Source organism: Phyllobates terribilis, unplaced genomic scaffold (assembly GCF_046119375.1).
Source record: "Phyllobates terribilis strain yellow unplaced genomic scaffold, ASM4611937v1 Scaffold_49__1_contigs__length_9717188, whole genome shotgun sequence".
Classification (NCBI taxonomy): domain Eukaryota; kingdom Metazoa; phylum Chordata; class Amphibia; order Anura; family Dendrobatidae; genus Phyllobates; species Phyllobates terribilis.
Window position 1 is genome coordinate 6,468,340 of NW_027362809.1, and position 26,946 is coordinate 6,495,285.

Genomic DNA, 26,946 nt, shown 5'->3' on the forward strand with positions numbered 1-26,946 from the left:
CACGCGGCTCTGCTCCGTACACCTCGTACACACGCGGCTCTGCTCCGTACACCTCGTACACACGCGGCTCTGCTACATCCACACTGTAAACCCCTCCTGACCCCACACATAAACTTCAGCTCATCCAGCACCATGACAACCAGCACAGCAGAGTCCTGCATCCACTGAGGCCCTGATCATGTGACCCCTGACTCCTCCCCTCCTGTGACCTCATCACAGCTCCTGTGCGCACAGAGCAGCCATATATGTGGTGGCGGCTCTGCAGGTGGAGGTATGTGGTGGCGGCTCTGCAGGTGGAGGTATGTGGAGACCCCCCATTACTGGGCGCAGGGGGCATTAACCCCTTCAGCACAAAGACTCTTTTGGGGTCTTGTGTTGCCCCTTTATAAGAATCATAAGGTTTTTGTTCTGTTTCCTGTAATAGATACATACGACCCAACTATGGAGACAGGAAGGGAGGAAACGTATTGTTCTCATAGTACAGGGCCCTTTCTTGGCCCCACGTAGTGTAATGTTCCCATAGTACCGCCATCCCCCCACACAGTATAGTCAGAGGTATAGCTAAGGTCTGATGGGACACGTTGTGAGATTTCGACCACCCCCCATCCTGATATATACAGTGGGTACGGAAAGTATTCAGACTCCTTTACATTTTTTCACTCTTTGTTTCATTGCAGCTATTTGGTAAATTCTATAACGTTCATTTTTTTTCTCATTAATGTACACTCTGCACCCCATCTTGACTGAAAAACATGTAGAAATTTTTGCAAATTTATTAAAAAAGAAAAACTGAAATATCACATGGTTATAAGTATTCAGATCCATTGCTCAGACACTCATATTTAAGTCACATGCTGTCCATTTCCTTGTGATCCTCCTTGAGATGGTTCTACTCCTTTATTGGGTCCAGCTGTGTTTAATTAAACTGATAGGACTTGATTTGGAAAGGCACACACCTGTCTATATAAGACCTCACAGCTCACAGTGCATGTCAGACCAAATGAGAATCATGAGCTCAAAGGAACTGCCCAAGGAGCCCAGAGACAGAATTGTGGCAAGGCACAGATCTGGCCAAGGTTACAAAAGAATTTCTGCATTACTCAAGGTTCCTAAGAGCACAGTGGCCTCCATAATACTTAAATGGAAGAAGTTTGGGACCACCAGAAGTCTTCCTAGACCTGGCCGTCCTGCCAAACTGAGCAATCGTGGCAGAAGAGCCTTGGTGAGAGAGGTAAAGAAGAACCCCAAGATCACTGTGGCTGAGCTCCAGAGATGCAGTAGGGAGATGGGAGAAAGTTCCACAAAGTCAACTATCACTGCAGCCCTCCACCAGTCGGGCCTTTATGGCAGAGTGGCCCAACGGAAGCCTCTCCTCAGTGCAAGACATATGAAAGCCCGCATAGAGTTTGCTCAAAACACATGAAGTTCTCCCAGACTATGAGAAATAAGATACTCTGGTCTGATGAGATGAAGGTAGAACTTTTTGGTGATAATTCTAAGCGGTATGTGTGGAGAAAACCAGGCACTGCTCATCACCTGCCCAATACAATCCCAACAGTGAAACATGGTGGTGGCAGCATCATGCTATGGGGGTGTTTATCAGCTGCAGGGACAGGACGACTGGTTGCAATTGAAAGAAACATGAATGCGGCCAAGTACAGAGATATCCTGGATAAAAACCTTCCAGAGTGCTCTGGACCTCAGACTTGGCAAAAGGTTCACCTTCCAACAAGACAATGACCCTAAGCACACAGCTAAAATAAAAAAGGAGTGGCTTTAGAAAAACTCGGTGACCATTCTTGACTGGCCCAGCCACAGCCCTGACCTAAGCCTAATTGAGCATCTCTGGAGAGACCTGAAAATGTCTGTCCACCAACATTCACCATCCAACCTAGAGAGGTTCTGCAAGGAAGAATGGCAGAGGATCCCCAAGTCCAGGTGTGAAAAACTTGTTGCATCATTCCCAAGAAGACTCATGGCTGTACTAGCCCAAAAGGGTGCTTCTACTTAATACTGAGCAAAGGGTCTGAATACTTATGACCATGTGATATTTCAGTTTTTCTTTTTTAATAAATTTGCACAAATTTCTACATTTCTGTTTTTTTCAGTCAAGTGGGGTGCAGAGTGTACTTTAACCCTTTAAAAGCCGAGGGCGTACTAATACGTACCTGCACCCTGGGCTTTAAGAGCCAGGTATGTATTAGTACGTCCTGTGGATTTCGCCCGCACACAGGCTGTGCAGGCGCGATCGCCGCCGGGTGTCAGCTGATTGTCACAGCTGACACCCGATGCTATGTGCTGGGAGCTCCCGGCACATTAACCCCCGCAATGCGGCGATCAAAGTCGATCGCACCATTGTGGGGGCAAGTGGAGGTGATCGCCGATACTCACCTCTCCTGCCGGCGTCCAACGTTGTCTGCCGCGGCTTCCAGGATGTTGCTATGACGTCCCGATGCTCAGGGGAAATTGCACAACAAATTTTGGCGTCCATTTTTTCCTGTTATCACTGCGAGAAAAAAAAAAAAATTGGGTCTAAAGTAACATTTTTGTGAAAAAAGTTAAATGTTAATTTTTTTCTTCCACATTCCAAAAATTCCTGTGAAGCACCTGAAGGGTTAATAAACTTCTTGAATATGGTTTTGAGCACCTTGAGGGGTGCAGTTTTTAGAATGGTGTCACTTTTGGGTATTTTTTGTCATAAAGACTAGAGATGAGCGGTGTTCGACTCAAACTGTTTGCCAATCTCAAATTCGAGCTGTTTTGGGCGGTCTTCGAGCCGTTCGACGAACCCGAACGATTTGCAAAAAATTCGGCTGTTCGAGGTTATGTTTGATAACTGTTCGTGCACCAAAATCATAACTGGATTTTTTCATAGTAATACTGTTAATCAATGTTAATAGACAGTTTCAGTGTAGAGTGGGCGGGGGGAGGGGCAGGGGATGGATCTCTGCAGAAATAAAGCCGATCTCCATTTTTTCTTCTTTCCCACATTTACAGTGGCGCGGTGCAGTCTGTCAGCCTATCAGCAGCGCACACACGCAGCGAAGTGCTTTTTTTTCACACAAGCAAGGGCATGTGTCATTGGCTGTGTATGTCACATGTCCTTGCCCTGTAAGACCCAGCCATTTTCCCCGTCGCCACCATTTTCTCACTGCTGCAGCTGAGTGTTAGACGGCACCACTGCTGCTGTGAGAGCTATACAGTATAACTGTGTGAATTGGGAGCGAATTTGCTGTTAAATAGAGAGAGAGGTTTAGGTAGTAGGGACTAGTTGTAATTGCAGCCCTTTTGAGGGCTAGGTTACAGCAGTTCCTAGCACTTTTTGCCAGGCAGGTCTGTGCCAGTGCTGTGCCAGTGTTTTTCACAGCATTTGGCTAAATGTAGCTAAGCCAATCCTTTTGGGCCTGTAGAAGTGTCTGTTAGTCATTGGAGTAGCCCATCTGAACCAAGCTACACCACCTGTGTATCTAATGACAATTTTTTACTGCATCTAGCCCAGTAAATCTTTTTGGGCCTGTAGCAGTGTCTGTTAGTCATTGGAGTAGCCCATCTGAACCAAGCTACACCACCTGTGTATCTAATAACAATTTTTTACTGCATCTAGCCAAGTAAATCCTTTTGGGCCTGTAGCAGTATCTGTTAGTCATTGGAGTAGCCCATCTGAACCAAGCTACAAAACCTGTGTATCAAATAACAATTTTTTACTGCATCTAGCCCAGTAAATCCTTTTGGGCCTGTAGCAGTGTCTGTTAGTCATTGGAGTAGCCCATCTGAACCAAGCTACACCACCTGTGTATCTAATAACAATTATTTACTTCATCTAGCCAATTAAATCCTTTGGGGCTTGTAGCAGTGTCTGTTAGTCATTGGAGTAGCCCATCTGAACCAAGCTACACCACCTGTGTATCTAATAACAATTTTTTACTGCATCTAGCCCAGTAAATCCTTTTGGACATAGTAGCAGTGTCTCGTAGTCAGCGGAGTAGTCCAACTGTGAAGCAAGCTACACCTCCTGTGTATCTAATGAAATTGTTTTACTGCATCTAACCCAGCCAATCCTTTTGGGCTAGTACCACAGTTTGGCCACTCAGCTCTGCTCGGTTTCCATCCATCGTTTTTTGTGCAAACAACTACAGAGTTGCCAATTAGTTAACCACCAAAATGAGTGGCAAAAGGCCTGCTGCTGGTGGAAAGGGGAATAGGTGTGTTGGAAAGTGAAAAAAAACTTGTGTCCGTGGGGTAGGTGTTAAAGCAACAGTAACATGCGCAGAAGAAAGACCATCTTCCAGCCAAACTAAGATGTCTACTTCTTTTCGTGGACAATGTGATACGATCCCTTTCTTACGAACACGCCCATCGCTACAAATTCCAGATGAGGCACAAAAACAGCAGGTGCTTCAACGGATATCAAGTGCTCCTTCAAGTGGGCTCTCCTCCACCTCAACTTCAACATCACAAATACTCCAGTCCTCAGAGGTGTCACCCCAATCGAACTTGCTTCCTCACAGCTCCCAAATCTACAGCTGCCCGTCTGAGTATGGGGTAACACAGATGGTTGAGTCTGCAGAGCTGTTTACTCATACTATAGCCTGGGAATCAGAGGTCTGCTCCAGAGCTTCTGTGAATCCAGACGAGGAAATGATCTGCACTGATGCCCAGAATGTTTGAGTCGGATCCAGGCCCAGATGAAGAAGGTTCTGAGCATAATGTAGACCCTCGTTCCCAAACTGTAACTCCTGTTGGTGGAGACAATGAGGAAAATGATGATGAGACTCAGATACCTGATTGGAGCGACAACTTGACTTTTCGGTCAGGGCAGGAAGAGGTTGGCTATGAGGACGACGGGTGTGAGAACACACAGGGTGATGATGACGAGGTTGGAGATCCCACTTACTGTCAACCCACAGTCAGCCAGTCGATGAGGTCAGCAGAGGAGGTGGAGGAGGATGCTATTGACGACGAGGTTAGGTTGCGCCTTCCTGGACAGAGACGGAGTACTGGAAGCACGTCAACAACTGCATCCTCAACCACAACTCTGCCTCTGACCTCAAGTCGTGGTGGCTCTTCAGGTCGCATGAGCTCTAAGCCTTGCATAGCCTGGGCATTTTTTCAGATCGATAAGGATGACCCAACTCATGTTATCTGTAACAGTTGTCACCAAAAGCTAAGTAGAGGCCAAAAAATCCATAGTTTGAGTACTTCATGCATGAACCGTCACATGGATATGAAGCATAAGTTGCAGTGGGAAGCTCACTGTGCTACAATGCGGCCTAGCGAGCCGGGCCAACCACCGTCTGCCCCATCTTGTGCATCCGCGGCCTCTTCATCCTCTGTGACTGGGGGGACAGCAGTCACACATGTGTTTTGACGCAGACCTGCCACCTCTTTACCCGCAACATCCAGTGTGATTGGCAGGTCATCAGTTCATTTGGAAGTGGAAACACCAGCTGGTGTTGAGCCCTCTCCGACATCAAGAGCACCAACTTTGGATCAAGGCAACCTAACATGTCCGCCTGCATCTTCCTCACAGACCGGCAGTTTGCTGGGGACACCCTACTCAACCCCGTCTAATTACAACAGCCAGCCCTCGGTCCCTCATCTGTGGACAAGTAAAAGACCATTTCCTCCTAGCCATGACAAAGCTAAGAGGTTCAATTTCACCATCTGCAAGCTGTGGGCTACAGAAATACTGCCTTTCCGCCTGGTGGACACAGAGGATTTTCGAGACCTTATGTCCGTCGCAGTGCCCCAGTACCAGATGCCCAGTCGCCACTACTTCTCAAAGAAAGGTGTGCCTGTGCTACACCAGCATGTCGCACACAACATCACGGCTTCTTTGAGAAACTCTGTGTGTGACAGGGTGCATTTCACCACACACTTGGACGAGTAGGCATGGACAGGGGCGTTACATGTCGCTGACTGGGCACTGGGTAACTATGGTGACAGCAGGACAAGGGGCTGCTGTCCAAGTCTTGCCATCCCCACGAGTTGTGCGTCAATCCTTTTTCTCTAGAAGTTCCTCCACTGCTTCTGCCTCCTCAACCTCCTCTCGGTCCTCCACCTGCACCCAAAGCCTGTCTGGTAATGCTGCCCGTGTTCTAACTGCGCAGAAGGAATCCTGAACACCTCCTTACTATGCTGGCAGCAGGGCTCAACGGCATCAGGCGGTGTTTACTTTGAAATGTCTGGGAAGTGTGAGTCACACAGCTGAGGAGTTGTGGTCAGCTCTGGAGACCGAGTTTTATGAATGGTTGGCTCCACAGGACCTGCAGCCAGGGAAGGCCATGTGCGACAATGCTGCAAACCTGGGTGTGGCCCTTCGCCGGGGCAATGTCACACACGTGCCTTGTATGGCTCATGTGTTGAACCTGGTTGTCCAGCAATTTTTAGCCCACTATCCCGGACTAGATGGCCTTCTGCAGAGGGCACGGTCGCTGTGTGCTCACTTCCGCCGTTCGCATCTCGCAGCTCTACAGAAGTCGTTGGGCCTGCCAGTTCACCGGCTGAAATGCAGCGTGCCGACACGGTGGAATTCAACTCTGCACATGTTGCAGCGATTGTGGCAGCACCAGCGATGAAGATGTTTAGTGCTGAGGATGCCATTATCAACATGACTATTCTGGTCATTTACATGCTGGAGAACACGTTAAACAGAATTCGGAGTCAGGTAGTGGGATAAGAGGAGGGGGAGGAAGTGGAGGAGGAGTCTTATGCTTAAGGGATAACATCTCCAAGGTCCAGACGGTCGGCAGCACCAAGGCAGCAGGCATGGGAGGGTGGGGGAGAGGGATTAACGAGGGCGCATGGTAGCAGCCAAACTGTTGAGGAAGGTGCAGGAGCTGAGGAAGAAGTGGAGGACGAACTGGCGATGGGCATGGAAGACTCATCAGATGCGGGAGACCTTGATCACATTTCTGTTGTGTGAGGTTGGGGGGAGAGGGCAGAGGAAGGAAGCATGATTCTTACCTCGTCACCAACACAACAAGGACTTGGTCCTCCTGGATGCGCAAGACACATGAGTGCTTTCTTGCTGCAGTACCTGCAACATGACCCTCGGATTGTCAGAATTTGAAGTAATCCCGACTACTGGGTTGCCACACTCTTAGATCCACGGTACAAAAGTAAATTTGCCAAAATAATTCCTGCCATAGAGAGGGATTCACGCATGCAGGAGTATCAGCAGAGGCTGTTACAAAATCTTACATGCCCTTTTCCACAAAACACCAGTGGTGCACGTAGTGAATCTCACAGTTCTAACTTGCCAACCGTGGGACTGTCGAGTCTTCATCACTCAAACCGTAACAGTAACACCGTATCTGCTGGTAACAGCAATTTTGTGGAATCGTTTCACCAATTTTTTTAGACCATCCTTTGCAAGGCCACAGGAGACAAGAAGTCTGACACGTAGTCAACGCCTAGAGAGGATGGTATAGGAGTATCTCCAAGTGAACATCGAAGCCATAACTGTGTCACTGGACCCTTGCTAATTTTGGGCTTCCAATCTGGAAAAATGGCCTGAACTCGCCACTCACGCCTTGGAGATCTTGTCATGCCCCGCAGCCAGCGTTCTCTCTGAACGTGTGTTCAGCGCTGCTGGTGGTGTGCTGACAGATAAGCGCACGCGGCTGTCCACTGACAATGTAGACAGACTCACGTTCATAAAGATGAACAAATCATGGATCCGCAAGGACTTTTCTACCCCTGTGTCATCCTGTGGAGACTAAAAGCTTGAGGATTTGTGAAAATCACCTCACCAACCATTTTAAGCAACTCTGGGGCAATTGATGCCACTTAAGTGGTGTCTGTGCCACAATTTTTGGAAAAAATGGAGACTCTTTTTGGAGTCCCCTTGCTGTGTTTTACATGACGTTGGCATCGTCAATTCCAGGTGGGTCGGGTCGCCCCCCCCCCCTTTAACCGTAAGAAACTACATACACTATGGCTTGTGGTAACACAGATGGTTGAGTCTGAAGAGCTGTTTACTCATACTATAGCCTGGGAATCAGAGGTCTGCTCCAAAGCTTCAGTGTCTGCTAGTCAGCGTAGTAGCCCAGCTGTGAAGCAAGCTACACCGCCTGTGTATCTAATAACAATTTTTTACTGCATCTAACCCAGCCAATCATTTTGGGATAGTAGCAGTGTCTCGTAGTCAGCGGAGTAGCCCATCTGAAGCAAGCTACACCGCCTTTGTATCTAATAACAATTTTTAACTGCATCTAGCCCAGGCAATACTTTGGGCGTAGTAGCAGTGTCTGCTAGTCAGCGGAATAGCCCAGCTGTTTTGCAAGCTACACTGCCTGTAGATCTAATTAAAAAATTTTAACTGCATCTAGCCCAGGCAATACTTTGGGCCTAGTAGCAGTGTCTGCTAGTCAGCGGAGTAGCCCAGCTGTTAAGCAAGCAACACCGTTGTGGTTTGGACACTTAATTTTCTCAAAGGAAATGCTTCGGGCCCCGGGACACTCAGTGAAGAGCATCGGGGAGGCGCCCGAAGGAAAAGGGGCTGGGACTGGCGGCAGCACGCCTTGCGGCGGACCGCCAAGCTCGATCCTCATAAAAGCTTTTTAACTGCAGCAGCTTTAGTGGACGCTACTGGAGCTGGAATTACCGCGGCTGCTGGCACCAGACTTGCCCGCCAATAGATCCTTGTAAAAGGATTTAAAGTGTACTCATTCATATTACAGAGCTTAGACCTGCCTCCACCGCAGGGGGTCTTGACCCACCAGTGGACAGGCACCAGTATTAGGAGAGTGGGACTGGCCGTCAGGGTCCACCGCGGCTCTGGCACAAACCCAGCGACACGGAGGTCGCACGGGCAGGCGTGTCGGCTTCGCACTCCAGCGTAGTCCCTCTGCCCGCTCTTGCCCGTAACCTCAAAGGGATGCGCAAGCGGCTTTTCTTCCCAGGGCTGTTCCCCGCACAGTAGGAGGAACGTGGGGGAGCTCAGGTCGGCCTTCCACCGTACTCCCTTACCTCCTTTGCCCTCTTTCCTTCTTCCGCTCTCCATCTAACCCCTCGGCTCTGTGGTGTCCGCTCTCCCTCCAGCTCTCTCCTTCTCACAGGTGGACTACCACGTGTATTTACACTGTGGCAAATCTTTTGGGCCCAGGCACAAGAAGTCATCGAGCTAATGGATAATATATGCCCCCTTAGAAACGTCCATGACGACCCATTTGAGGAAGCAACTAAGCGCCTCAAATAGTGAGCAGGATCTGGAGCACCCCATGGGCAAACAGCAATCTATATAGTATGCTCCTTCCCAGAAGCAGCCCAATAGGCGGACACTATTCATAGGCACAGGTAGTAAGTAACCAGAACGCCCCCTCAATGTCTGTTTTGGCCATTAGGGTGCCCCTTCCCAACTTCTTGACCCACCTGATTGCCTTGTGAAAGGATGTACAGTATATACTACTGTACTTGGTTCTGCGTCGATGTTGTCGTTTACTGACCTGCCCCTTGGATATGACAAATGGTGGATTAGTCCGAATGTATTGGGTTCCGTTTTTGGCACAACTCTCAACGGGGATACCACTACGTCTTGTAAGGAAAGTGTTCTGAATGGAGCCGCCATTCTACCTAAAGATATTTATTTTTTTAATTTTCTTGTCACGACGTTTGGGTGTTGGTAGGCTGATTTTAGATTTTTAATCCAGCCTTTCTTGATTTTAGAAGGGCATGACATGCCTATATCTGTGTCTCCTCCTCCTTTTACTCCTCCACCTCTTTTCTTTTCGCATGACTATATGTACTTGTCACTTTTTCATGTGTTAGTTGTGTCTTCTGAGCAGTTTGTCAGCTTTTGGACACCTTTGAAGGTGTTTTCTATGTGTTTCTATGTCTTTTTGTTTGCCTGCCATTGGTTTTAATGGTGTTCGACGAACAGTTCGGCGAACATACCGGTGTTCGACGAACCGAACCCGAACACTACAGGGGTGGCTCAACTCTAATAAAGACCCCTTAAAGTGACTTCAAATGTGTTGTGGTCCCTAAAAAAATGGTTTTGTAAATTTTGTTGGAAAAATGAGAAATCGCTGGTCAACTTTTAACCCTTATAACTCCCTAATTAAAAAAACATTTTGGTTCCAAAATTGTGCTGATGTAAAGTAGACATGTGGGAAATGTTATTTATTAACTATTTTGTGTGACATATCTCTCTTATTTAAGGGCATAAAAATTAAAATTTTGAAAATTGAAAAATTTTCAAAATTTTTGCCAAATTTCTGTTTTTTTCACAAATAATCGCAAGTGATATCGAAGAAATTTTACCACAATCATGAATTACAATATGTCATGAAAAAAACAGTCTAAGAATCAGGGGGATCCGTTGAAGCATTCCAGAGTTATTACATCATAAAGTGACAGTGGTCAGAATTGTAAAAATTGGCCTGGTCATTAACGTGCAAACCACTTTGGGTTGTAAAGGGGTTAATGAGAAAAAAAAAGAACTTTTTTGAATTTACCAAATGGCGGCAATGAAACAAAGAGTGAAAAATTTAAAGGGGTCTGAATACTTTCCGTACCCACTGTATATGTATGTCCCTTATCCTTGACCCCAACCTGGTATATGTCCTCCGTTCTGCCTCTGTTCTTTAGTGTACAGAAAAAAATAAACTATTACACTCACCAGGGGCAAACATAGAAGTGATGGGGCCCCATAACAGAAGTATAATGCACTCCGCATAATCCTCCATACAGTATAATGCACAGCCTATAGTCATCCATGTAGTATAATGCACAGCCCATGGTCCATACATGTAGTATAATGCGCAGCCCATAGTCCGTACATGTAGTATAATGCACAGCCCATGGTCCATACATGTAGTGTAATGCACAGCCCATAGTCCATACATGTAGTGTAATGCACAACCCATAGTCCATACATGTAGTATAATGCACAACCCATACATGTAGCATAATGCACAGCCCATACATGTAGTATAATGCACAGCCCATAGTCCACACATCTAGTATAATGCACAGCCCACAGTCATCCACTTAGTATAATGCACAGCCCATAGTCATACATGTCGTATAATGCACAGCCCATAGTCCGTACATGTAGTATAATGCACAGCCCATAGTCCGTACATGTAGTATAATGCACAGCCCACAGTCATCCATGTAGTATAATGCACAGCCCATACTCTTACATGTAGTAGTGTGGCCAAGGGCACCGTGTACTCGCTGATTTAAAAAAAAACAAAAAAAACATTATACTCAGCTTCTCTCCACTCCCTCGCCTCACGGTGTCTTTTTGCTGGAGCTGCCAGCTGACTTCAGCCCCTAATGACGTACATGCCGATGTCAGCTGCTGGCCTCTGATTGGTCGGCAGCGTGTATTGTGGCACTAAGCTGAATGTCAGTCCGAGAACACACATCCAGCTGAAGCAGGGGTTGGTGTTGGCTGGGCCCGGTCGCAGGAGCGACTGCGGTCATTAAGCCTCTCAATATAATGCTCTCATACATAGGCGGATTATAATGAGGGCAATCCAGGCTTTTCGGCCGGGCCAGCACTGCAGCAGTTAACTTCCCTGTGCTGGCCCGGCCGCGTCACAGCTAGGAGACACAGCCCTGTGCGCGGCTGTGTCTCCTAGCTGTGACGTCACGCAGTGCGCGCCCGGCCTGCACTGCTACTTACCACTGGAGAGGAGCAGGAGCCAGGAGGGCTGGAGCCGAGCCGGGGGATGGTGAGTGTGTGTGTCTGTGTGTGTCTGTGTATGTGTGTCTGTCTGTCTGTATGTGTGTCTGTCTCTGTGTGTGTGTGTGTGTGTGTGTGTGTGTGTGCAGGCAGATATCATTGTGTGATGTCTGTTTATATGTATTTTTGTGTTTCAAATGTGTTTATGCGTGTATGTATATGTTTGTGTGTGTGTGTGCGTGACTGCGTGCGGCCTCCTGCTGAGTATAGATGGCGCCGTGCGGCCTCCTGCTGTCTCTGGGGGGGCGCCGTGCGGCCTCCCGCCGTCTATAGATGGCTACGTGCGGCCTCCTGCCGTGTATAGATGGCTACGTGCGGCCTCCCGCCGTGTATAGATGGCTACGTGCGGCCTCCCGCCGTGTATAGATGGCTACGTGCGGCCTCCCGCCGTGTATAGATGGCTACGTGCGGCCTCCCGCTGTGTATAGATGGCTACGTGTGGCCTCCCGCCATGTATAGATGGCTACGTGCGGCCTCCCGCCGTGTATAGATGGCTACGTGCGGCCTCCCGCCGTGTATAGATGGCTACGTGCGGCCTCCTGCCGTGTATAGATGGCTACGTGTGGCCTCCCACCGTGTATAGATGGCTACGTGCTGCCTCCCGCCTGTAACGGGTCTGGGAGGCGGAACCTCTGAGCTACTATACAAGGGGGCGGTCCTTGTAAGGGAGCGGGTGGCGACCAGGGAAGACGGGCAGGAAGTCACAGCAGGTGACCGGGACAGTCTCTGAGTGAACGGGCTGGAGGTCACGGCAAGTGACCGGGGCAGTCTCTGGATGAACGGGCAGATGGTCACGGCAAGTGACCGGGGCAGTCTCTGGATGAACGGGCAGATGGTCACGGCAAGTGACCGGGGCAGTCTCTGGGTAAAGGGTTGGTACGACCTGTGGCGGCTGATGATAGACGTGAGCTCCCAGGTGAGCAGGCGAGAGTCTCTGGATGAACGGGTGGTCACAGCATGTGACGGCGGAGCCTCCAGGAAGACCAACAGACAGGCGGCAGATGAGCGCTCCCAGGTGAGCGGGCAGAAGTCTCTGGACAGGCGGGTGGTCACAGCACGTGACGGCAGAGCCTCCAGGTAGGCTAGCAGGCAGGCAGCAGATGAGCGCTCCCAGGTGAGCGGGCAGGAGTCACTGGACAGGCAGGTGGTCACAGCACGTGACGGCGGAGCCTCCAGGTAGGCTAGCAGGCAGGTAGCAGATGTGTGCTCCCAGGTGAGCAGGCAGGCTGGTCCATAGACAGACTGACAGGAGTTGGAATGCAGACCGTCGGACCTCAGGCAAGCAGGCAGGTGGCTGAAGTGCGCTCCCAGGTGAGCGGACAGGCTGGTCCTTAGACAGACTGACAGGAGTAGTAAGGCAGACCGTCGGATCTTAGACTAGCAGGCAGGTAGCAGATAATCAGGCAGGAATAAGACAGCAAGCTGGCAGGAATCTGGCAGGTATCTGGCAGGTAACTGGCAACGGACCTGAGGGCTGAAGCAGAGTAGAGAACAGTGCAACAACATTGCTCGGGCACCTCCATTTTGGAGGAGGTGCCTTATATATGGTGAAGTCCTCCGGCCATTGGCCGGGGACTCCTTTAAGAGGGAGGGAGAGCGCGCGCGCGCGCCCTAAGCACAGTGGCCGGGAAGGAGCGCGCGCTGCCAGCAGAGCGGGAGGAGGACGCCGGACACGGAGCAGAGAGGTGAGGGGAACAGCGTCCCTGCCTAGCAGAGGGCAGGGACGCCGGCGCTACAGTACCCCCCCCCCTTTAGGCCCCCCCTTTTTTAGGCCAGACAGAAATTTAGCTAGGATAAGAGGGGCATGGATGTTCTCCCGGGGCTCCCACGTTCTCTCCTCAGGACCAAACCCCTTCCAATCTACTAGAAAAAAGGTCTTTCCTCTTACCCTTTTGGTGGCAAGAATGTTCTCTAGCTCAAACTCGTCCTCAGCAGAAACCGGAGCAGGAGGCGTACCTGTAGACTTGGAAAAAGAGTTAAGTACCACAGGTTTGAGGAGAGATACATGGAAGGAGTTAGGGATCCGTAAGTTGGCCGGGAGTTTCAATTTATAGGCCACCGGGTTGATCTGACTGATGACCTCCAGAGGACCGATGAATCGAGGCCCTAACTTGTAAGAAGGTATCTTGAGTCGGACATATTTAGATGAGAGCCAGACTTTATCTCCAGGACGAAATTGTGGAGGATCCAGGCGTTTTTTGTCAGCGTGTCTTTTCATCCGTTCGGACGACTGAAGGAGTGCGGATCGGGTACTCTCCCAAATGGAGGAAAATTTGCTAACGAGAGATTCCGCAGCCGGGTTGTCCACAGAGGTGGAGACAGGAAAAGGAATCCGAGGATGCTGACCGAAGACTACAAAAAACGGGGATTTGGAGGAGGATTCGCTCTCGTGATTGTTATAAGAGAACTCGGCCCATGGTAGGAGATCCACCCAGTCTGAATGATGGGCATTAACGAAGTGCCGGAGGTAACTGGTCAGGTTCTGATTGATCCGCTCCACTTGACCATTGGACTGTGGGTGGTAAGCGGAAGAGAAGTCCAGGGTGACGTCTAGCAGTTTACAAGTGGCTCTCCAGAAGCGTGAGGTGAACTGTACCCCACGATCCGACACGATGTGGAGGGGCAGGCCATGAAGACGAAAGATGTGACGAATAAAGTCTTTAGCTAGCTCGGGTGCAGACGGGAGGCCTGGCAGGGGAATAAAGTGAGCCATCTTGGAAAAGCGATCAGCGACCACCCAAATGACCGTACAACCGGCGGAGACGGGGAGATCAGTTATGAAATCCATAGCAATATGCTGCCAGGGGGCAGCAGGCACAGGAAGCGGAAGGAGGCGACCGGCTGGCAGGTGTCTCGGGACTTTGTTGCGGGCGCAGGACACACAGGCAGATACAAAGTCTATTACGTCCTTGTGCAGGGTAGGCCACCAGTAGTGCCGGGCAATAAGCTGGAGGGTCTTTTTCTGACCGGCGTGGCCAGCTAGTTTAGACGAATGGCCCCAGTGTAGGATCTTCTTCCGATCAGGTACTGAAACAAACGTCTTACCGGGAGGGAGACGATTTAAACTCACGGGAGCCACCTGCATTACTCTGGCGGGATCGATGATATGTTTAGATTCTTCCTCGAGATCGGACACCAGAAAGGATCGGGACAAGGCGTCTGCTTTGACGTTTTTGTCAGCCGGGCGAAAATGAAGAACAAAATCAAAGCGAGCAAAAAACAAGGACCACCGGGCTTGGCGCGGGTTAAGTCTCTGGGCATGCTGGAGGTAAGCCAAGTTCTTGTGGTCAGTGTAAATTATTACCGGGTGAAGAGCCCCCTCGAGTAGGTAACGCCACTCCTCCAACGCCAGCTTGATGGCCAATAACTCTCGGTCTCCTATGGAATAGTTACGCTCAGAAGAGGAGAAGAGTTTGGAGAAGAAGCCACAAGTTACCATTCTCCCGGAAGATGATTTTTGAGTAAGTACCGCTCCGGCTCCAGAGGAGGAGGCGTCAACTTCCAGGAAGAACTGCTTGTTGCCGTCCGGGCGATGCAGCACCGGGGCGAAAGAGAAGGCCTGTTTTAGGGAAAGAAAGGCCTCCTCTGCTTCGGGCGGCCACTCTTTGGGATTAGTACCCTTACGGGTGAGCGCGGAAATTGGGGCGGTCCGGGAAGAGAAGTGTGGTATGAAGAGGCGGTAGTAGTTAGCGAAGCCCAGGAATCGCTGAATGGCCTTCAACCCCTCCGGTCGAGGCCATTTCTCGATGGCAGACAGTTTCTCTGGATCCATTCGTAGGCCGGTCTGAGAAATAATGTAGCCCAAAAACGGAAGCGAGGTCTGCTCAAAAAGGCACTTCTCGTATTTAGCGAAGAGGTGATTCTGCCTGAGCCTGAGCAGGACCTGACGAACGTCCCTCCGGTGAGTCTGGAGATCCGGAGAGAAGACCAAGATGTCGTCCAGGTACACCACTACGCAGGAGTAGAGAAGGTCCCGGAAGATGTCATTGACCAACTCTTGAAAGACGGCAGGAGTGTTACAGAGACCAAAGGGCATTACCAGATATTCATAGTGGCCGTCCCGGGTGTTGAATGCCGTCTTCCATTCATCCCCCTGACGGATACGAACCAGGTTGTACGCCCCACGGAGGTCCAGTTTGGTGAAGATTCTAGCCCCCCTCAGACGATCAAATAACTCCGGAATGAGCGGAAGGGGGTACTTATTCTTCACCGTGATCTGGTTAAGGCCTCTATAGTCTATACAGGGACGGAGAGAGCCGTCCTTCTTTTTGACGAAAAAGAAGCCTGCTCCCGCCGGGGAGGTAGATTTCCGGATGAATCCCCTGGCCAGATTCTCCTCAATATATTCGGACATCGACCGGGTCTCAGCAGCGGATAATGGATAAATACGCCCACGGGGAGGAGTAGTACCAGGTAACAGGTCGATAGGGCAGTTGTATGGTCTATGAGGGGGTAGTGTCTCTGCTTCCTTTTTATTAAAGACATCAGCATAAGACCAATAAGGAATCGGAAGTCCAGGTAGATTAGCTGGGGTAGGAGAAGGACGGACGGGATTGACGGGAACCAGACAGGTCTTATGGCAGTCCTGTCCCCAGCGAAGGACTTCTCCGGTCTGCCAGTCAAGCACGGGTGCATGTCTCTGGAGCCAAGGTAGGCCTAGCAAGAGGGCGTGGGAGAGTCCAGGCAGAACATGAAAGGAGATACTCTCAGAATGCAGCATTCCCACCTGCAGAGTAATGGATTCGGTGATGAGTTGGATGGGGCGTGGTAAGAGACCCCCATCCACGGCAGCAACAGACAAGGGTACAGCCAGAGGTTTGGTGGGGATGCGGTATTTCTCTACCAGGGACTGTGAAATAAGATTCCCGGCTGCTCCAGAGTCAAGTTGGGCTAGTTCGAAATAACGGTTCTCCCCGCAGACGATTGAGACTGACAATAGCAGAGATGGAGAGGATTTATTCTTGTCTAGGTCGACCTCTCTGAGCGAACCTAGACACAGGCGTTTCCCGACCTCTCCGGGCAGGTACGGATCCGGTGCTCCTTACTGCCACAGTAGAAGCAGCTCCCCTCGGCACGGCGTAAGTCCTGACGGGTTTTGACCATCTTGGTCTGGTCGACCTGCATAGGCTCAGGAGAGTGTACCTGGGGAGAAACGGAGGGAGTGACGGGTTTCTGAAAAGTAGGAGCTAGACGTGGAAACCTCCTCTCACGGGTGACCTCTTTGGCACGCTCCTGGAACCGTAGGTCAATCCGGGTGGCAAGAGTTATTAGGTCATCGAGAGTGGTAGGGATGTCCCGACCGGCAAGTTCATCTTTAATACGGCCGGACAGACCCTCCCAGAAGACGGATACCAGAGCGTCGTTATCCCAGGCCAGCTCCGAGGCAAGGGTACGGAACCGTATGGCATATTGGCCCACGGTGAGACTTCCTTGACGGAGGTGTAGCAGTGATGATGTGGATGAGGTCTTCCGTCCGGGTTCGTCGAAGACTTTCCGGAAAACCGTGAGAAAAGCAGGCAAGTTGGACACCAGGGGGTCTCCTCTCTCCCATAGAGGATTTAGCCAGGCCAGGGCCTCCCCGGTGAGATGGGACATGATGAATGCAATTTTGGCTCGGTCGGAGTTAAACTGGTGGGACAATAGTTCAAAGTGCAGGGTGCACTGATTTATGAAGCCCCGAGCCTGGGCGGAGTCGCCTCCGAAGCGAGGAGGTGCAGAAAGCCGGGGTCCGGGGTAGGATACCATGGTATTAGTGGGCAGCGGAGCTGCCGGATTGCAAGATATGACACTGGCGGAGGTTGCTGGTGGAGCAGTCAGAGTGTTCAGGCGAGTATTGACATTCCGCAGGTGACCCAGGATGGACTCCTGTTGGGACCTTTGACGGGACAGTTCATGACACAGGTCCGAGAGCGAGGGAGCTTGGGTGCCACCGGGTTCCATGGCCCGAGCAAACTGTAACGGGTCTGGGAGGCGGAACCTCTGAGCTACTATACAAGTGGGCAGTCCTTGTAAGGGAGCGGGTGGCGACCAGGGAAGACGGGCAAGAAGTCACAGCAGGTGACCGGGACAGTCTCTGAGTGAACGGGCTGGAGGTCACGGCAGCAAGTGACCGGGGCAGTCTCTGGATGAACGGGCAGATGGTCACGGCAAGTGACCGGGGCAGTCTCTGGATGAACGGGCAGATGGTCACGGCAAGTGACCGGGGCAGTCTCTGGGTAAAGGGTTGGTACGACCTGTGGCGGCTGATGATAGACGTGAGCTCCCAGGTGAGCAGGCGAGAGTCTCTGGATGAACGGGTGGTCACAGCATGTGATGGCGGAGCCTCCAGGAAGACCAACAGACAGGCGGCAGATGAGCGCTCCCAGGTGAGCGGGCAGAAGTCTCTGGACAGGCGGGTGGTCACAGCACGTGACGGCAGAGCCTCCAGGTAGGCTAGCAGGCAGGCAGCAGATGAGCGCTCCCAGGTGAGCGGGCAGGAGTCACTGGACAGGCAGGTGGTCACAGCACGTGACGGCGGAGCCTCCAGGTAGGCTAGCAGGCAGGTAGCAGATGTGTGCTCCCAGGTGAGCAGGCAGGCTGGTCCATAGACAGACTGACAGGAGTTGGAAGGCAGACCGTCGGACCTCAGGCAAGCAGGCAGGTGGCTGAAGTGCGCTCCCAGGTGAGCGGACAGGCTGGTCCTTAGACAGACTGACAGGAGTAGTAAGGCAGACCGTCGGACCTCAGACTAGCAGGCAGGTAGCAGATAATCAGGCAGGAATAAGACAGCAAGCTGGCAGGAATCTGGCAGGTATCTGGCAGGTAACTGGCAACGGACCTGAGGGCTGAAGCAGAGTAGAGAACAGTGCAACAACATTGCTCGGGCACCTCCATTTTGGAGGAGGTGCCTTATATATGGTGAAGTCCTCCGGCCATTGGCCGGGGACTCCTTAGGACGGCGCGCGCGGCCCCTTTAAGAGGGAGGGAGAGCGCGCGCGCCCTAAGCACAGTGGCCGGGAAGGAGCGCGCGCTGCCAGCAGAGCGGGAGGAGGACGCCGGGCACGGAGCAGAGAGGTGAGGGGAACAGCGTCCCTGCCTAGCAGAGGGCAGGGACGCCGGCGCTACACCGCCGTGTATAGATGGCTACGTGCTGCCTCCCGCCGTGTATAGATGGCTACGTGCGGCCTCCCGCCGTGTATAGATGGCTACGTGCGGCCTCCCGCCGTGTATAGATGGCTACGTGCGGCCTCCCGCCGTGTATAGATGGCTACATGCGGCCTCCCGCCGTGTATAGATGGCTACGTGTGGCCTCCCGCCGTGTATAGATGGCTACGTGTGGCCTCCCGCCGTGTATAGATGGCTACGTGCGGCCTCCCGCCGTGTATAGATGGGTACGTGCGGCCTCCTGCTGTGTATAGATGGCTACGTGTGCTCAATATTGAGACATACACTTAATGTAAGGCTATGTGCCCACGATGCAGAAATGCTCCGGATTTTTTTTGAGCATTTCTGCATCTCCCTGGCAGAAAAAACGCATGCGGATTGTACATGCGTTTTTCCTGCCAGGGACATGCGGATGTGAAGTGTTCTTCACATGCATTTCCGCATGCGGGTTATCAAGCGATTTTAGCATCACTTGGAAAGTGCTTGACAACTTGGTCACACTATATAAATCCATGCAACCGGCATGGATTTATATAGTGTGACCGTAAAAGAATGGTAAAACATAAATATACAATTACCTTCTGATAGCCTGCCGACGTCAGCGGTCGCGTGACCCATCACATGACTAAATGACGTCACGGCGGGTCCTTTTCAGACCATCGTGAGCTGCCGGCAAGCCAGGACGCATCGGATAAAGACACTGGGGGCCATCAGAAGGTAAGTATGATATTTATTTTTTATTTTATTCTTTTTTTACAGGTTCCATGGTACCCGGGTCCAGAGGACAGTCTCCTCTTCTCCAAACCTGGGTACCATCCGCACATTGAAACGCATGGATTCTGCATGTACAGATGCAGTGATGCGGATTCCATGTGTTCCAATGCACGTCAATGGCAGTGAAAGCGCCGCGCTTCCGCAAAATAATTGTTAGTGCTGCGGATTTTTCCACAGTGATAATCCGCAGCGGAAATTTCCGCAGCATGTGCACAGCACATGTGGATTATCATTGGGGAACATGGCAGACCTTCTACCAAGCGTTTTTTAAGCATTTCTGCAGCGGAATTGCCGCTGCGGAAATGCTTGAAAAGCGCGTAGTGGGCACACAGCCTAAAAAAAATTATTATAATTAATATTGTGCCAAATTAATTTCACGTGAACTATCACATGATCTATCACAGGGGATCATGTGACATGTCACGTGATACATCAGGTGTGTGTGTGTGTGGGGGGGGGGCCCGCGCCTTCTAAACTGCCCGGGGCCCTTGCTACTCTTAATCCACCCCTGCTCTCATAGTACCTCTATTTCCCCACACCGTATAATGTTCTCACAGTACCGCCATCTTCCCACATACAGTATAATGTACCCACAGTGCCGCAATCTTCCCACATACAGTATAATGTTGTCACAGTCCCGCCAACCCCCCATATACAATAATAATATTCCCATAATACCACCATCCCCCCCACATACAATATAATGATCCCACAGTACCACCATCCCCCCACATACAATATAATGTTCCCACAGTGCCGCCATCCCTTAATTTTATTTTATGTTTTTACACTTGGTTTTCTTTTTTTTAGTGTTTTTCATGTAATATATGGAAGCCAACATAAAAATGCTAAAAGAAACATAATATCCAGGAAAAAAAACACTGTACAAGGAGACATTAGCATCAAATAACTCCTGTCTTGGTGTTCTTACAAACAAGCTCTTATAAATGAGATGTAACGTGATAAAAGATTACAACCTGGGAAAGACGGGAAATATTCATCCAGACAGCCGGTGATGATGTAGTTAGTGACGGACTCTGGTCAAATTTGTTTCTAGAGCCGTATTAGAAGATGAAGATCTCATCCTCATCATGAAGTTGTTATTTCTCATGCCATGTGTAATGTACAGTGGTGGCTAAAAGTATTGGCACCCCTGCAATTCTGTCAGATAATACTCAGTTTCTTCCTGAAAATGATTGCAATCACAAATTCTTTGGCATTATTATCTTCATTTAATTTGTCTTCAATGAAAAAAACACAAAAAGAATTGTCCTAAAGCCAAATTGGATACAATTCCACACCAAACCTAAAAAAGGGGGTGGACAAAAGTATTGGCACTGTTTGAAAAATCATGTGATGCTTCTCTAATTTGTGTAATTAACAGCACCTGTAACTTACCTGTGGCACCTAACAGGTGTTGGCAATAACTAAATCACACTTGCAGCCAGTTAACATGGATTAAAGTTGACTCAACCTCTGTCCTGTGTCCTTGTGTTTATCACATTGAGCATGGAGAAAAGAAAGAAGACCAAAGAACTGTCTGAGGACTTGAGAAACCAAATTGTGAGGAAGCATGAGCAATCTCAAGGCTACAAGTCCATCTCCAAAGACCTGAATGTTCCTGTGTCTTCCGACTAAAGAACCTCGACTAACATCCAAACAAGTTCAAGCTGCCCTGCAGTCCGAGGGTACAACAGTGTCAACCCGTACTATCCGTCGGCGTCTGAATGAAAAGGGACTGTATGGTAGGATACCCAGGAAGACCCCACTTCTTACCCCGAGACATAAAAAAGCCAGGCTGGAGTTTGCCAAAACTTACCTGAGAAAGCCTAAAACGTTTTGGAAGAATGTTCTCTGGTCAGATGAGACAAAAGTAGAGCTTTTTGGCAAAAAGCATCAACATAGAGTGTACAGGAAAAAGAAAGAGGCATTCAAAGAAAAGAACACGGTCCCTACAGTCAAACATGGCGGAGGTTCCCTGATGTTTTGGGGTTGCTTTGCTGCCTCTGGCAATGGACTGCTTGACAGTGTGCATGGCATAATGAAGTCTGAAGACTACCAACAAATTTTGCAGCATAATGTAGGGCCCAGTGTCAGAAAGCTGGGTCTCCCTCAGAGGTCATGGGTCTTCCAGCAGGACAATGACCCAAAACACACTTCCAAAAGCACTATAAAATGGTTTGAGAGAAAGCACTGGAGACGTCTAAGGTGGCCAGCAATGAGTCCAGACCTGAATCCCATAGAACACCTGTGGAGAGATCTCAAAATGGCAGTTTGGAGAAGGCACCCTTCAAATATCAGGGACCTGGAGCAGTTTGCCAAAGAAGAATGGCCTACAATTCCAGCAGAGCATTGTAAGAAACTCATTGATGGTTACTGGAAACGGTTGTTCGCAGTTATTTTGGCTAAAGGTTGTGCAACCAAGTATTAGGCTGAGGGTGCCAATACTTTTGTCTGGCCCATTTTTGGAGTTTTGTGTGAAATGATCAATGATTTGATTTTTGCTTCATTATCTTTTGTGTTTTTCCCTTGCAAGCAAATTAAATGAAGATAATAATACCAAAGAATTTGTGATTGCAATCATTTTCAGGAAGAAACTGAGTATTATCTGACAGAATTGCAGGGGTGCCAATACTTTTGGCCACCACTGTATATGACGAGAATTAGCTTTCTGGAAGATGAGTCTATAAGAAATGTATTCAGCTGCAGACTCCGAGGAACAAACTGCTTGTTGTCTGTGGCCTAAAATATATAGGTTTTATTAGTATGTCAGGGACAAAAGCAGAATGTTGTAAAATAATAAAAATACCATTGCTGATTGGGTTTCTGGGTGATTCTTACTGAAGCAGTGGCCAACTTAGTCAGTGATTGGAAGTATGGAAGAGATGTCTAAGTCAGCCAATCAACTTATATTCCACTCCATAAAAGATTAGAGAATACAACACCTACACATTCTATCTTCTGATATATTTCCCTTATTGTCTCCAGTAATTGTATTAATACACAGAATTCTTTACGATGTTCCATCGGCTCATCTTCTCCTCATTCAGGTCTCTACAATATCGGATCCTCTCAGTGAAGATATTCTATATTAAGAGAATTTTTCTGAATCACCTATCAAGGATGGATATGGACAGAGACAAGATGGCGGAGCGGATATTACACCTCACCCTAGAGATCCTCTTCCGGCTTACTGGAGAGGTGAGAGATTCTGATGACGTCACATTACATCATTCTTATCTATGGGAATAACAGATGGACAGAACTGGAGAGGTGAGGACTCTGGAAATGTCTGGAGGGAGATTTATTAATGTGTCTCTCCATAACCAGGATTACACAGTAGTGAAGAAGACCTCTAGTGATCGCTATCAGGACCCTGTGTCTGAGGGATGGGGAAGACCCCTGAGCTCAATCACAGGGCCCCCACCTCACCCCCTGATACATGAGGACATCAATGACCAGAAGATCCTAGAACTCGCCTACAAGATGATTGAGCTGCTGACTGGAGAGGTGACACTGCTGGGAATGCTGGGACATTATACAGTAACGCTATGAAGGGATCGGGGGGATGACGATATCATTGTATGTGTCAGGTTCCTATAAGGTGTCAGGATGTCACTGTCTATTTCTCCATGGAGGAGTGGGAGTATTTAGAAGGACACAAAGATCTGTACAAGGACATCATGATGGAGGTTCCCCAGCCCCTCACATCTCCAGGTAATAGACAGGACTAAATACACACAGCCTATAATTATCTTATCTAATTATATGTAAAAAATTAATTCAGTCCCTGTATGTTTCCTCCAGATATATCCAGTAAGAGGACAACACCAGAGAGATGTCCCCGTCCTCTTCTTCCACAGGACTGTAAACAAGAAGATCCCAATGTTCCTCAGGATCATCAGGTAGATGGAGAGAAGGTGTCATGAGATCTCCCCTATGATGTATAGACGGCTGTGATGGTCTTGTGCTCAGTCTTGTTTTATCCACCAGTATTATATGTTTTATACTTGTGTAATGAGAACGGTGGAGATGGCAGGATTAGAGCTGATCATAGATGTGACTTCTCCATCATCTGTCTGTGACTTTTACAATATTTGTTTCAGGGTGAAGATCTGACCCATATTAATACTACAGAGACATATGTGAGGGGTGATGAGCGGTGTAAAGAGGAGATTCCTACATATGACTACCCAGGTGAGTAGTGACCACTAAATGCAGAGAAGTCACAGATTCTTCTCAGTCCCCGTCTGTGGCTGTTTTATCGGTGGTGTAGTCCGGCCGTTTCACAATCGTGTGATCACCATTTTACTTCTAGATCACAACATTTTAGTCCATCCAAAAATGTTCACATTACTTTGTGTAATTGTAAAAGACCTTTTCTGTAGAACTTACAACCTGGAGGATCCACCTACCCCTGGGATTAGGAAACCCTGACCGTTACCTGCCCAGATCTGTAAACTACAAAGCCAAATGGCAGCGTACGTAGAATGTGCTGACAAGTTAGAAGATCACTTGAAGAAAAATTATAATGGACCTCTTAGAGAAAGCGGAGGGTAATGATGGTGTTGGCTTCCTAGATCCCTGATATCTTATTGGATGAATCTACCTTCTCTCCCTTCTGTGCTGCTGAATGTGCTCATATGGTCCCTACAAGACCAGGTCCAGTCTTTCTGGCCAAACTTCACTTTTATGATCGACAACATTAAATGTGCAGTGAGGGCCAAGTGTGAATTTCTGTACAATAACAACAAACCTTCCCTTTATCCTGACTTTTCAGTTTCTTATCAAACCAACTAACTTCAATAGTATTGCGATAAACTACATAAAAAACATTACACCTGTGCCATGATACATATCTAAGCTGTGCGTGGCTGATGGCTGTAATATACATTTATTCACGCCTGCAGGAGATGTGTTGGCATGGCTCCAGCCCTGGTTTCATAGATTCACTTCACGCCATAAATTCCATTATGTTTTCAGTCCTAAAGAATTCAGATTACTGCACAATCTCTCCTGAAATGGGGGCACTAATACTTTCTCTACTCCTCTGCTCAGGACTCATAGTAGCTCCAATGGTCCACCATAAATGAGTGCAATTCCGGTTTAGATCTGAAGTTCTCTCCCCTGATAAATACGTTGTTGTTAGGGATGTAACATATCTTTTATTCTGTATTTTTTTCCAGGTTCATTTTGTATGATAGCTTTAATGTGATGGGATTGGCCTCTGTAACTCCCTTTAAAAGAAGGTCTCCATTACGTCTTCTCAATACCCGAGGGCTAAATTTAAGACACCTCGGCTCTGCACTATTATAAAAAGTTCTCCTTCAATGTCTAATATTTCTTCTTGAAACTCGTCTGACAGAAAATTTTGGCCATTATCATAGTTTAGATTGCCAAGAGCCACCGAGCCCCATACTCCAATTACCCCAGAGAGGTTTCACCACTAGTTACTCATTTTTTACTGATGGAGACTGTTGAGTTTGATCATTTCAGTAGATGTGTTATTGTCTATACTCATAGTTTTTGACTACAGTAGTTAATGCCCAAAATACTCTGATTTAACCCCTTCCTGCAGTTTTGTGTTCCTAATCAGGCCCCATTTTTTAAATCTGACGTGTGTCACTTTATATGGTGATAACTTTGGAATTCTTCACAAATGATAATAGGAAACAAATGGACCTTACAGATTATTTTCCAACTTCTCTTGAATCTGACAATCCCCTATATACGGTTGTACACTACTGTCTGGGCACAAGGCAGGTTAAGAAGGGAAGGAGCGCCATTTAGCTATTTGAATGCAGATCTTGCTGGAATAGTTTGCGGACACAAAGTATTGGGGGCACTGTTCATGGTCACCTGGCAGCGCAAAAGATGGCCACCACGAACAGGCTTGGCGCTATCTACTCCAGATCCCAGGGATTGCCTTGCTCATCACCCTTTAACGTCAAGAAGAATAGTCAGGTAGCCGGGTCAGAACCAGGAGGGCAGAGAAAATACAAAATCAGAAGACACCAGTAGTCAGTAAACGGGCCCATGTCACAACTGGAAACAAATACACAAGCCGGGAGCTGAGCACAGAGGACTGAACCAGAGGAGAACAAGGCTGTATCTGGCAGCCCCCGGCAATATGCTTCCAGCTTTAGTAGGGTGCGGTGCTTTCCAATTGGCTGAAGCAGGGAGCAGATTACTCCAGCTGGACAGCACACACACCCATACTGCCAGACTGGAGGGTACTACTGGTCCCAGCAACCCTAATCTTAGTGGCTGGACAGAACCTGCACCGCCCAGAGCTTCTGGTTCTGACGTCTCCTCCATCACCAGCGCCGCCTGCAGAATGAATAAGACGCTTCCTGGTGACAGAAGCAGATGTCTCAGGAGCAGATCCCAGAGGAGATGGGACCCACCATTTGCGGAAGCCCTAATATAACAAAATGGTAGAAAACCAGAGCAGTAGAAATCCTCATAAAGTGACTCCATTTTGGAAATTATAACCAGTCAGTGAAATAATCTATAGACGTAGCGATTATTTTGATTCCACAGGCACTTTCCAGAAATTAGCACCCAGTGGATGTTAGAGAGTGAAAATTGCACATTTGCCATTTCATTACCCAACACATAGTGCCCAGATTGTGCTCCAGGAGACACACACCGTAAATTAAGTGGGTTCTTCTCACTATAGTAATGCCAAATACATGGATGCTAAATGTGTTTTGGGCACACTGCAAGGCTCAGAAGTGAGGGGGAGATCTGACTTTGGGAGAGCCGATATTGCTGGATTGGTTTATGGAAGTGACGCGCCCCCTGGGTCGTAGGCTATTAGGTAGCCGTCCTGGTCGATGCTGGGAGAGGTCACGGTGGTGGTGACCCGGTCCGTGACCCAGGGTGGTCAATTAAAGGGGAAAAGTAAAAGGGGAATAAAGTTTTTAGAGATAATGTTCGTGACGCCACCTGTGGTATGCGGCTATATGGAGCCGCCGCTGCGGTGTAGATCCTCTGGAGCTGATGGTGACGCAGCAGAGTTGGTTCAGCTCTCCACAGGCAGAGCTTAGCTCCAGAGCAGTAGATGGGGATTTTATGAGGTAGATGTTTGTTGGTGCAGTGTAGTGCAGGGCTGGTGATGGCGCAGCAATTATTCAAGGACACAGTGGGGTGCAGTCTTCAGATTTTACTCACAGTTGTTAAATTCCTCAGGTTGCACTTTCCGGATTATAACCGCCCATACCGTCCTGTGTCCTCCGGGGTAGTGATCCAGCAAACTCTCAGGTATTTCAGGATAACTTGCACGGGACTCCGTTCTATGTACCTTTCCCGGTTGTCTCACTGCTCTG

General features: G+C 49.0%; 1 protein-coding gene across 1 annotated transcript in view; it reads left to right on the forward strand.

Moving 5' to 3' along the window:
• The first annotated feature begins 212 nt into the window (after window positions 1–212).
• LOC141191680 (uncharacterized) overlaps window positions 213–26,946 on the forward strand; it is a 49,711-nt gene continuing 22,977 nt past the window's right edge. The window contains exons 1-5 of the mRNA XM_073661623.1: window positions 213–299; window positions 22,666–22,816; window positions 22,946–23,125; window positions 23,209–23,332; window positions 23,423–23,520. Of these exons, the coding sequence (XP_073517724.1) occupies window positions 274–299; window positions 22,666–22,816; window positions 22,946–23,125; window positions 23,209–23,332; window positions 23,423–23,520 (579 nt within the window). The 5' untranslated portion in view covers window positions 213–273. The remainder of the gene's footprint in view (window positions 300–22,665; window positions 22,817–22,945; window positions 23,126–23,208; window positions 23,333–23,422; window positions 23,521–26,946) is intronic.